The 13,082-nt window shown below is 33.8% G+C and overlaps 1 protein-coding gene across 1 annotated transcript in view; it reads left to right on the top strand.

Moving 5' to 3' along the window:
- The first annotated feature begins 201 nt into the window (after positions 1 to 201).
- The window catches only part of LOC107743991 (laminin subunit alpha-1-like), a 20,167-nt gene continuing 7,286 nt past the window's right edge, over positions 202 to 13,082 (top strand). The window contains exons 1-7 of the mRNA XM_016557452.1: positions 202 to 286; positions 2,287 to 2,457; positions 3,379 to 3,491; positions 8,866 to 9,108; positions 10,175 to 10,354; positions 12,193 to 12,282; positions 12,523 to 12,640. Coding sequence (XP_016412938.1) covers positions 202 to 286; positions 2,287 to 2,457; positions 3,379 to 3,491; positions 8,866 to 9,108; positions 10,175 to 10,354; positions 12,193 to 12,282; positions 12,523 to 12,640 — 1,000 coding nt within the window. The remainder of the gene's footprint in view (positions 287 to 2,286; positions 2,458 to 3,378; positions 3,492 to 8,865; positions 9,109 to 10,174; positions 10,355 to 12,192; positions 12,283 to 12,522; positions 12,641 to 13,082) is intronic.

Raw genomic sequence — 13,082 nt, 5'->3', positions numbered from 1 at the left:
CTGCACTCTTCCAGAGCTCTTTCATGTTCAAACATATTCTTAGATCCAATGAAAAACCGAACTGTTCCCTTATTTCTGTGCTTGTTTTCCAAACCCGACTGAAAGCCACCCAGAAAGAGTCATTTGGGTCTGAGACGTCGCTCGTGATGAGCTGCTGTTGTGTAAACGCACAGTGAACTCTGACCCCCGCTTTCACACCGAATGAGGCTCTCAGACGCTGGTAAAGAAGCAGAGCAATTATCTTGTCGTCGTCTTCAGCTAAAACATGTCCCTCTGAAGCTTACGGGTAAATCTGACCTCTGTGTGGAGCGTTAAAGTTAATGCGGTCTGCTCGGAAAAACGTTGGTGTAGGATTTTTTAAAAACAAATTTCACTCAGAAATTGCTTGTGAATTTTGCAAATAATTACAGAGAAACTGCAAATAATGCATTGAATTAAACGTGCAGTTTTGAAGTCAAAAGATTGAAATTGCATTTCCTATAAAACACTCCAATAATCTTCCAGGAAACCATATATATATTTATTTATTTCAATGTGGGTGAGTATATTAGTTGATTTAGTTATAGCATCGTTTAACAATAAAAGTGCATCAGAAGTCAATCTACTCATAGTAGTGTTATAAACATCTAATTTATTTCCTTGAAAACTCAATTTAGACATATTTTCTTAATGGGATAAATGCATTTAGCTGTATGAAGATGTTGAGAAGTTCTTGCCGACAGATGTGTTTGTTTGAAAGTGTTTTTCTCAGCGATTAGAGGTGCGTCTGTGAGATGCAAACGCAGCCAGATGTGCCGCTGCAGTCGCATAATGACTTCAGTCATCATCAGAGTCTCTTTATCTGCGGCGCGTTTGAAGTTTCTCCGCTGGAGTCCATTCAGTCCTCAAACTCCCGCGAGTCTGAAACACGTCTGTGTTACTCAAGCTGTTTTAACTGATATTAATTATTAGTGGTGTTTGTGAAGTCAGTCAGATACTATTGTAACTTTAATAAAACATATTTTGAATTTGTTTTTGTTTTTTTATAGGCGTTTTATCTCGTTTTCATATTATTTTAAAGTTTTAGTATTTTTAGGTCATTTTTATTAGTAATTGTTTTAGAAATGTTTCTATATAATTTTTATTGATTTTGCTTCTGTTTTAATTTTAGTACATCAACTTAAACCAAATGAGATACTGTTGTATTATTATTATTAGTTTTTAAAAAATATTTTGTATTAGTTTTTATTTTTCTATTTTGTATTTTCATTTTAGTTTGTTTTAGTCATTGTGGTTTTTTTAATGTGTATATATGGTTTTATTAATTTGTTTTATTTTAGTACATTAACTTAAACTAAATTAGATACTATTAAAGTTTGAGAGATGCTTTTATTGTTTTTTTGTAATTTTTTTTTTTTTTTTTTTCAATTTTTTTTTATTTTAGTTAAAGTTTTAGTGATTTTTTTTTGTTGTGTTTGTCACATTATTAGTTTTTTTTTATGTCTATTGTTTTTATTTTTAGTAGATCAACTTAAACTAAATGAGATACTATTAAAGTTCGAGAAATACTTTTATAGTTTTTAATACTTTAGATTTGTTTTTATTTATTTATTTTTTTTTTAAATTTTAGTGAAAGTGGTTGTGCTTTTTTGACAATTTTTTTTAAACGTCTTTATAGTTTTTATTCATTTTTATTTCAATTTGATCTAGTTATTTTTGTAACTCAACTTTAAACGAAAATGAGAAATGTTACTTTGGTAACTAGCTAAAATAAAATAAGTTTAAGTTTTTTAATACTTTTTTAAAAGTAACAAAAATGTTTTTTTATGGTTGTAGTTTTAGATTTAGTTAACTATAACAACCCTGAAAACGAAGTATCCTATAATAACTAATATACATATTAAAGTAGTAAAATAATTAGCATTGAAGTTGAGTTTGCGTGACTTTACTAAATGATCAAATGCATGATGAGTTTGTAGTTGAACAAAACTCCCAGCACTGATTTTGCTCTAAAGCTCACTTTGACCTGATGAGCTGCTGGAGGGAAGAAGATCCTCTTCATCTTCACGGTTCCCTCTCATTGAGCTCTTTGCTGTCAGTAATGATGCTTATCTCCTCACACCAAAGGCCAGCTTTGGTCAATTGTCCAAGACGTAGTTATTTGTGTCACGAATGGCGGCACACGGACACATGGGCGAATGGATGGATGTCGCTCTTCAAAGAAAGAAAGAGAAAACGCAGTAGAGCAGTTCAGAGCGAATGCCTCTTCAATGCTTTTGTTAAACCGCTCTTCGTTTGTCATTCCAGGTCTGTTTCCCGCTATCCTGAACCTCGCCAGCAATGCCGAAATCACCACGAACGCCTCCTGTGGCGACCCGCTTCCCGAGATGTTCTGTAAACTGGTGGAGCACGTTCCTGGAAGACGAATCCGTAACCCTCAGTGTCGGATCTGTGATGCAAACAGCCAGAATCCCAAAGGTAACGAGATTCGCCCTGACACTCTTAGGATTAGTTCACGTCCACAATAAACATTTCCTGATAATTTACTCACCCCCATGTCATCCCAGATGTTCATGTCTGTCTTTATTCAGTCGAAAAGAAATTAAGGTTTTTGAGGAAAACACAAGGTTCCCGCGGGTCCTTAAAATGTCTTAAATTTACTTGTATCAAAGTTAGGGTCATAAAAAGTCTTAAATTGTACAAGAAAGTCTTAATTATGATTTCAAGAGGTCTTAAATTTGGGTACAGATAGGGGTGTGCGATATGACGATTTTTGATCGTGGACGATAAAAGTGTCTCCACGATCTGCTTTTGAAGAAATATCGTTGTATCGTGCTACAGTGCATCATTTGCATCTGTTTTAAAGCCTTGCCGGTTAAATGTTTCATTCTCGCGCTGGTCTGACGTGCGCTTTTTTTTTTCAAATGTATGCATGCATGTGTGTGTATTTATATATACATAATAAATATACACCGCACACATACATATTATGTAAACAAAAACTTTTATTTTGGATGCGATTAATCGCGATTAATCGTTTGACAGCACTAATATAAATATGATGAATTTTGATGATTCTAAATGCATTTCAATAGACTATGTTAGCTCAGATCCGTTAAATAATATTAACAGATACAACTTTTGATTTTAGTAATGCATTAGTAAATGCAGAAATTAACTAGGATTAAGAAATGTTTTTTTCCATTGTTAGGTCATGTTAGCTAATGTAGTTAACCAATGCAACGTTACAGTAAAGTGTTTCTGATTTATCTTTAGTATCAGACATCTGTGCTGACATGACATGCTGAGACAAGTTAATTCCTACCTGATTTATGATGCATCAGTATTTATTCTTGAACATTTGCAGTCGTTTTTATTTCACTTTATTCTTTTGAACAGAGCAACATCCCATTACTAGCGCCATCGACGGCACCAACCAGTGGTGGCAGAGCCCGAGCATCAAAAACGGCCCTCAGTTCCACTGGGTCACCATCACTCTGGACTTACGACAGGTAGGACTCGTGTGATGTTTATAATACACACAACTATTCCACATGAGCCCACTAACCATGATGCTCTGCAGTCTGTCACACACACTCCGTGACGCTTGAAATAAGTAAACATTAACTGAAATAAAATAAAATATAAAGCCCTTAAATGTATTTTATTTCTGAGAGTTTAAGGCAACATTTTCATTAAATATAATAATAATAATAATAATAATAAATACTAGTGCTGTCAAACGATTAATCGCGATTAATCGCATTCAAAATAAAAGTTTTTGTTCACATAATATATGTGAGTACTGTGTATAATTATTATGTATATATAAATACACACACATACAATATATATTTTGAAAAAATGTACATGTATATATTTTTCTTAAATATATGCATGCATGTGTGTGTATTTATATATACATAATAAATACACACACATATATATTATGTGAACAAAAACGTTTGTTTTGGATGCGATTAATCGCGATTAAAATCGCGCACTAGTAAAAAAATTATAAGTACTATATTGACGAATTGCATACGGCGACGAATTGCAATTAAACTAATAAACATTAATATGTAAAATAACAAAAACTAAATAAACTAATAAATAAAAAATACTATATAAAACAACAAAATTACTAAAACTTTAAGTGAAATTAAAATGAAAACAGAAAATATAAAAATAAAATCTAATTCAGAATATAAAGAAAACTTGCATGGATATGCAGACAGCATAAGTTATTTTAGTATCATTGATATGCAGTTATAGTTTTTAAAAATATATATATTTTGAGTTTTTATTTTTGCATTTTCTGTTTTCATTTTAATTTTAGTTAGTTTTTTGTTGCCCCCCCCCTTTATTAGTATATACTTTTATTATATTTTTTTATTAAGTTTTTTTTCTCTGTATAGTTTTTATTCATTTTTATTTCAGTTTAAGTTATTTCAGTACATCAGGGTTAGACGTAACTAACTGAAAAAAATATATATTACATTTTATTTTGGTTAACATTTTATAATTTATTTTGGTTAACATTTTATTTCAAGTAAGTTTTTTTTTTTTTTTTTTTTTTTTTTTTAGAATTTAATTTTTGCTTTAGTTTTAGTTAAATACTGTATAATAACCCTCATAGACACTTGCAAAAAAAGCTTTTTGGAGATGATTAAAATGCATTTAATCTATCTGCTAAATTATTATTGTTTTATTTTTCATATTTTAATATCTAAAGTCTCAAATACATGTGCAACACTATCAGCAGTGCCAAAAAGCTCGGTGAGACCATCTGAAACCACAGAAATCTGAATAACCACAAACTTCCCCAGCGTAAACGTTTAAGCGTCTGAAGCTCAGCGTTCCTGTAAATAATCCGCCGATGTGGCAGTGATTCTGGAGTTTGCGGCTGGTGTTTTTATGCTGTCGTCTGGAGTGAGGATGAGTCAGGCCTTTGTCTGTGTTCACTGAGGGCCGCAGGGGGAAGGGAAACACACACATAAAGCAGGGCCGACCCCGATGGGGCCTCAGGCCATCAGTGCAGGATTACACATGCTAATGGGCCCCTACACACACACACCTGGAGGGGTCGGGTGGACCGCTGGAGCCCAGGTGAGCTCTTTACAGCGACCACAAGACGTAGTTGAGCACTTAACTCTTTCCCCGCCAAACATGGAATTTTCCGTGTTTTCACTGTTAAAGAGCAGGTCATAAGGTATTTTAAAGAGTCCTAATATTGTGTTGGAGTCCCCTAGTGTGTGTGTGAGTGTGAGTGTGTGTATGTGTGAGTGTGTGAGAGTGTCTTTGTGTGTGTGTATGTGAGAGTGTGTGTATGTGAGAGTGTGTGTGTGTGTGTGGACCAACACAGCTGTTGAAGGTTCTCCTGAGGTGTTTGGACAGCAGACGGTGTGTGTTTATGCTGTCTGGGGGGCCACAGGCGATAATGGGCCCCAAATGGCTCTTTGACTTGTGTTTGTTTGGTCAGGTTGTGTTAACGGGATCACGAGACAGCTGATTTCCTCTGATGTGAATCTGGTGGGATTTTACTCATCAAAAAAGATAAAATAGTAACAATGAGTAGGAATGATGTGTTTTATCTGAAAGTCATTCAGTCTGTTGCTGTTTGAATTATCCAGACGCCCTTGAGTTTGTCCAGACGACACCGTGTGTTATTTTGTCACAGAAAACAATGATTATTTTGTCTAATGTGAAGTTTAGACTCCCCAACGTTTTTGTCAGTCGAACCCCTTTGACATAAAATATTTACTTGAAGTACCAGGGTTATAATAGTTTACTAAAACTAAAACCGTAAAAGCATTTTCATCACTTGAAATAAAGTAAATGTTAACTAAAATAATAAAATAAAATGTTAAAAAACAAACCAATTTTTTTATTTCAACTAGTTGCCAAAGTGACATTTCTCATTTTCATTTAATTGAACTAAACTAAAATTAATAAAATAGTAAAAACTACAAAAACACTACAGAAAAATTACCAAAACTTAACTAAAATTAAAATGAATGACCGATTTAAAATGACAAAATCTATAATACACTCTTAAAAATAAAGGTGCCGTAGAAAAAACATTTTTGGTTCCACAAAGAACCGTTCAGTCAAAGGTTCTTTAAAGAACCATCTCTTTCTTACCTTGTTATAATCTGAAGAACCTTCTTTCGCCACAAAGAAGCTTTAGTGAAACAGAAAGGTTCTTCAGATGTTAAAGGTTCTTTATGGAACCATTTAGACAAAAAGGTTCTTCTGTGGCATCGTGAAGCACCTTTATTTTTAAGAGTGTAGTGTCTGAATGATAATAGAATAACACCGTGAAAGTCAGATTTTTCTCATTGTACTTGCACTCATAAATACACCACATTATGTAGGTAAATGATTAGTGAACAATTTCATGTTGACTTTAAACCTCAATCAAGAAATCAACATAGAGATCTACTTCTGCCCTTATTAAAATCCAGCAGTTGTTGTTGTTTTGCCTAGCAACCATCCCATAATTCTGCAGTCATGTAACCTGTGATTATCACCGCTGTATGAAAGTACTTGTCAGTGAATGTTGCTCTGATCTTCAGTGGAACATCAGCCTGTAATCCCTCATTTCCATTCATTTCTATCCGCTGGTGTCTTCACTCGCTCTTCAATGCGGGGATTCCGGAAATCTCATGAACGCAGATCAAATGCATGAGGATGAAGTCTGTCATTACGTTCAGAGATGTGTGTTTGTGTGTGTCCTCGTCTGTACATTGCTAAGCATCCAGTAAACACAGACAAACACACACATCAGACTTAGAAAAGACCACCAGAAGAGACTATCATGATGCACTTACTTCATTTATTTTCATTTTAGTGTTGTTTTTATACTATTATGGTTTTTATTCATATTTAAAATGTATTTTTAATTTTAATTTTATATTTATTTACATTTTTAGTAATTTTGTGCTTTTGCTGTTTTTATTAGTTTGTGTTTCAAAAAGAATGATTGGAAATAGTTTTCTTTTTAAATTTCAGTATTAGTTATCTTTAAGCTAATGCATTAGCGTAATGGCTTGCCCTGTCAGGCGCTTTGACAGATGCATGTTCATCCTCAGCGCAAAAACTTTCAGTTTACGGTCATATCCTTACCTGTAAATGTAACAAATTAACGCGAACACTTCCACTTTTGCAAAAAAGTCCGTTCTGATAGTAAATCTTTACTGAATGAGCGCCGGCGCGTCAGACAGACGGAACAACACAGTAGAGACGAGACAATGAAGTTAATACTCAGCGCAAAATTACAGTCAAAAAGTACCTAAGCAATGCCAGCAAGAATGCAAGCTGTTATGGAAGGCATAGGAGGACATTCTTGTTAATATGTGAATAAATACTAGCCTACTTAGTTTGATATTTGCCCAATAAATGACAATAACGTTTTTAGATTTAAACAATTTTTTGACATTCCTAAAATATTTGTGTTTTATCTTTATTATGATGTGTGTCTAATAAATTGTTAAGCACTATTTTCATAGCATTCAGTTGACACGTTTGTTTAAAGGACATTGGGCAGAATGTGGAAGTGTTTTTTGTAAAAAAAAAAAAAAACAGAAAGAAGAAGATCCGATTAATCGAAAAAATAATTGGCCAACTAATCGATTATCAAAATAATCGTTAGTTGCAGCCCTACTATTTATCTCATAATTTTGTCTTTCTATCTCATAATTATGACATGTCAATTTAAAGTAAAAATTTTGACTTTTAAAGTCATAATAATAATGACATAAGTCGAAATTATGACCAAAACTCAATTATGAGATAAAAAGTTGAAATTATCTAATAATTGGGTTTGTCATAATTTCGACTTTTATCTCGTAATTATGACTTTTTATCATAATTTTCGACTTAGTATGTCATAATTCTTTCAGATGATGTATAAATCTCAATTTCAAAAATTGACCCTTATGACTGGCTTTGTGCTCCAGGGTCACACATTTCAGAGACAACTCAGACTGAGGGTCATTAGAAGGTAAATAGTGTAAATGTACTTAGTATGTCATAATTCTTTCAGATGATGTATAAATCTCAATTTCAAAAATTGACCCTTATGACTGGCTTTGTGCTCCAGGGTCACACATTTCAGAGTCCTTACTCAGACTGAGGGTCATTAGAAGGTAAATAGTGTAAATGTTCGGCTGAATCTGTCTGAGACGACAGGAAAAGGAAGTCACGAGTGTCCTTCAGCCCAAAGTAACACAACAGTTTTATTATTTTCATTTTCATTTTAGTTAAAGTTTTAGTAACTTAGTTGTTTATTTTAATTTTTATTAGTTTTTATTTTTTAGAAATATCTATGTAGTTTTTATTCATATTTTGAGTTAGGTTTTATTTTTATATTTTTCATTTCTACTTAGTTATTTTGTTGTGTGTTTTGTCATTTGTATTTTTTTTTTTTACAAATGCAGTATGTCCATATAGTTTTTATTAATATTTTGAATTAGTTTACATTTTTATATTTTCCATTTTCATGTTAATTTTTGTTAAAGTTTTAGTAATTTTGTTGTGTTTTATCATTTATATTATAATTTTTTTTCTATGTAGGTTTAATTAATATTTTGAATTAGTTTTCATTTATATATTCCTTTTTCATTTTAGTTTTGTTTTTGTCATGTTTTATTAGGATTGTTTTTGTATTTAAAGTTGTTAAAACATTTTTATCTCATTTTGAGTTATTTTAGTACAGAGTTAAACAAACTGAAAATGAGAAATATTGTTTTGGCCACTGACTGAAATAAAAAAAAAAGTTAAATTTTTTTACAAATATGTTATTTCAGTTCATTTTGTTTTGTTTTTCGAGCAGCGAAAATATTTTTATGGTTTTAGTTACCGATATTAACCCTCGTCCCGCAGGTCTTCCAGGTGGCGTACATCATCATCAAAGCGGCGAACTCTCCGCGGCCCGGGAACTGGGTTCTGGAGCGTTCTCTGGACGGAGTGGACTTCCAGCCGTGGCAGTACTACGCCACCAGCGACACCGAGTGTCTGACCCGATACAACATCACGCCCCGCATCGGGCCGCCCACCTACAAGAGAGACGACGAGGTCATCTGCACATCCTACTACTCACGCCTGGTGCCGCTGGAGCACGGCGAGGTGAGCAGTGCATGATGGGTAACCAGGCTCGCGCCGGGTCACAGTATCATTTATGCTAGTTTTTATTAATATTTCGATTGTTAATTTTTTTAAACGTTTTCTTTTTGATTTTAGTTGAAGTTTTTGTAATTTCCTTGTGTTTTTGTAATTGTATTAGTTTTTGCTTTTTGGAAATGTCTAATATTTTTCACTAGTTATGTTTTTTTATTTTAATTTTACTTAATTTTTTAGTAGTTTTGTCATTTTTATTAATTTCTTATCAATATTTCCATATAGTGTCTATGAAAAATAAGTAGTTTTTATTTTTGCATTTTAGTAATTTTGTTGAATTTTTGTTTTTTAGTTTAATTATTTAATTTCATTTTAAAAAACTTTAGTTTTTTTCAGCCCAGTAATAGCCCTGGATCACACCTGGGCACATTAAAGTTTGTCACTGCTCAGATTATATATTATATATATATATATTTTTTTTTTTTGTTGTTGTTTTTTTTTTGTCATTTTTATGATATGCAGAGTCATTTCATAATTGATATACTATTATAGTTTTTATTAATATTTAGAATGAGTTCATTTTTTGTTATGTTTCCATTTTTGGGAGTTTTAGTAATTTTATCATGTTTTTTTTTCTTCTTTTTTTATAAATATGTCTCTAGTTTTTTTTTTTCAGTTTTAGTTTTTTAAATACTTTAAAAATAATTTTAAAATGAGAAATGTTGCTTTGGCAATTATCTGAAATAAAATAACTTAAAGTTTTTTAATATTTAATTTTATTTCAAGTAACTAAAATGTTTTTTATGGTTTTAGTAAACAATAATAGCCCTGGGTCACAGCTGGATCTGTTATAGTGTGACACTGTTTTTATGGTGTCAGAATGCTGGGAAGAGTTTGTATCATTTATTGGGTGATTCATCCATTTTGACACAACAGATGCAGTGACAGTCAGAAACAAATGTATCACATCTAGAGTTCATGAAGATCAAACTGGACTGTTGAATAAACAATAAAACGAAGACTTACACTAGTTAGAAGAGCAAATTAAATGAATGGTGGAGGTGTCTCTCCTCAGATCCACACGTCTCTCATAAACGGCCGACCCAGCGCAGATGATCTGACCCCAGAGCTGCTGGAGTTCACCTCCGCTCGCTTCATCCGGCTGCGTCTGCAGAGGATACGAACGCTCAACGCCGACCTCATGACCCTCAGCTACCGTGACCCCAAAGACGTGGACCCCATCGTCACCCGACGGGTACGGAGCACCGCTTTAAACCGGCTTTAGACTTTTATAGATGTAGTGTCATGTTCTCAGATGGTTGTACTATGAAATGATCACCAGGCTTACACCATGCTTTTATCCAAAGGGACTTACATTGTGTTCAAGGTGTTCAGTTCATGCATTTCCTGGGAATCGAACCCATGACCTTGGTGTTGCTTGCGTTATGTTGTTCTGTTTGAGCTACAGAAATGCTCATGTAACATGGTCTTTAAGTATTCATTTGAAGTATTTTATATATATATGTGTGAGTGTGTGAGTGAGGGTGTGAGTGAGTGTGTGAGGGTGTGAGTGAGTGAGTGAGTGTGTGAGTGAGTGAGTGAGGGTGTGTGTGTGTGTGAGTGAGTGTGTGTGTGTGAGAGTGTGAGAGTGTGTGAGTGAGTGTGTGTGAGTGAGTGTGAGTGTGTGAGAGTGAGTGAGTGAGTGCACTGCTCGCTTTCTTGAGAGGAGAGAGGCAGAGAACCACAAGCCTTCTCCTCCTCCTCCATCCGTGTGAGGCTGGTACACGCGTTGGCTGGTGGACGCAGCAGCAGTGTTAGCATTAGCAGGGGATCTGTGCCCGAGCTTCCAAAATGCTCAACAACCTCACCGAATGCGAAGAGGGCGATGGGGGACCCAACAGTCAGGGTGAGTAGACTGATCCTGCAACTGCTATTGGGTGTGTGTGTGTGTGCAGAGGATGAGCAAATGTGCCTTTTACTGGTCACTAGTGATGGTACCAGTTCAAGCTGGAGTGTGTGTGTATGTGTGTGTGAGTGTGTGAGTGAGTGAGTGAGTGAGTGTGTGTGTGTGTGTGTGGGTGAGTGAGTGTGTGAGCGAGTGAGTGTGTGTGTGTGTGAGATAACTTATGAAATTTATATAACTTATAAATAATTAAAAAAATTATACATTTATAAATGACATTTGAAATATTCAAACATTCATAATAAATATTTATATAGCGTGATTTTTAAAAGAGACTTCAAGATGTAATTCATATTATATACATAAATTATTAATAAATTACAAGTTGTTTATAAATGACATACATTTTTAAATATTACATATTCATATAACATGATTTTAAAAATGTACTTCATATAAATAAATTATAAATAATTATATTTTTAAATGATATACATCTTAAATATTCAAAAATTCATATTAAATATTTATATCACTTGATTTTTAAAAGGGACTTCAAGATATAATTCGAACGGTTTTAAATATTCATTTTAAATAATAATTATATACATAAATTAAGAAATTATAAATTTGTAAATTATATACATTTTAAATATAAATTTTTCAAATATTCATATGAAATATTAATATAACATTTATTTTTATAAAGCATAGTTCCAGTCCTTGATTCTGATTGGTTGAGCCGCGTTCGAAGCTGTTGTAAATGACTCTACAAAGTAACATACACCTTTGTTTATGTTTGTCTGTTGCTCGGCAACCACTTTGTAGCAACCACAACTGTTTCTGAGGAACTACATTGTTTGGTGGAAGAATACTGTTTTTATTAATATCATTACACTTTATTTGCTCTGTTTTATTTTGTGAAACCTTACTACGTATATGGAATAACCTTTTATAAAAGCAATAAGCCCAGTGAAGCCGTGGTTTACAGTGAATTTATAAGAGCTAAGGGGGTTTACTCCGCTTCGAGTCGTACCTAACAACGCCCCTTAGCTGTTATAAATTCACTGTAAACCACGGCTTCTTGGGGCTTATAGCTTTATTAAAAGGTACTTCAAGACTTGGTACTCTTTTGTTAATAGAGTAATAGTTGAAGTGACGGACTAACTCTGTCCTGCTCTGGTTTGCAGTATTATTACTCCATCAAGGACATCTCGGTGGGCGGGATGTGTATCTGTTATGGCCACGCCCAGAGCTGCCCCTGGGACCCTGTGACCAAGGTAACTGACAACAAACACCATCCCATTGGAACTCAAGCTGTCAATCAAATATGAACTGAAGCCCCGCCTCCCTGAAGTCACTGTAATTGTGCCTGCTGTCGTAAAAATGTAGATCACTTGAATAAAGCGATTTTTTTTGTTGTTGCATAAAATACAATACAGTAAATTCAAATAAACACTATGTATGAGGATGTGTGTGTGTGTGTGTGTCTCACTCGCTCCTCTCTTTTGTCTGCACAGAAGCTGCAGTGTGTGTGTGAGCACAACACTTGTGGCGAGAGCTGTAATGAGTGTTGCCCTGGATACCATCAGGAGCCGTGGCAACCTGGAACGCTTTCCGATGGAAACACATGCGAGAGTGAGACACAAAATAACACTGACTTCAAAACAACACAAACAAAGTATCTTTTTATTTAACATGAAATTTAAAATGAAATCAATAATATGTAATATATATATAATATACTATTTAATATGTAATATAGTATTTAATAAATGAATTAATTCATAAAAAAAAAAAATATATATAATATACAAATATGAGCCAAAAAGAATGCACGTCACACCTCTGTTTATCAATCTGCACTGGCTACCAGTAGCTGCTCGCATTAATGTTTGCCTACAAAACCACCACTGGCTCTGCACCCATTTACCTAAATTCATTACTTCAGAGTTATGTGCCTCTATAAGCTTGCGTTCTGCAAGTGAACGTCGCTTTATTGTTCATCTCAAAGAAGCACAAAATCACTTTCATAGACTTTTACATTAACTGTTCCCTCCTGGTGGAATTACCTGCCCAA

Source organism: Sinocyclocheilus rhinocerous, unplaced genomic scaffold (genome assembly GCF_001515625.1).
Source record: "Sinocyclocheilus rhinocerous isolate Xijiao unplaced genomic scaffold, SAMN03320098_v1.1 scaffold2814, whole genome shotgun sequence".
NCBI classification, from domain to species: Eukaryota; Metazoa; Chordata; class Actinopteri; order Cypriniformes; family Cyprinidae; genus Sinocyclocheilus; species Sinocyclocheilus rhinocerous.
Note: the sequence above shows the minus strand (reverse complement) of the source record. Positions and strands in the feature narration are given on the sequence as shown.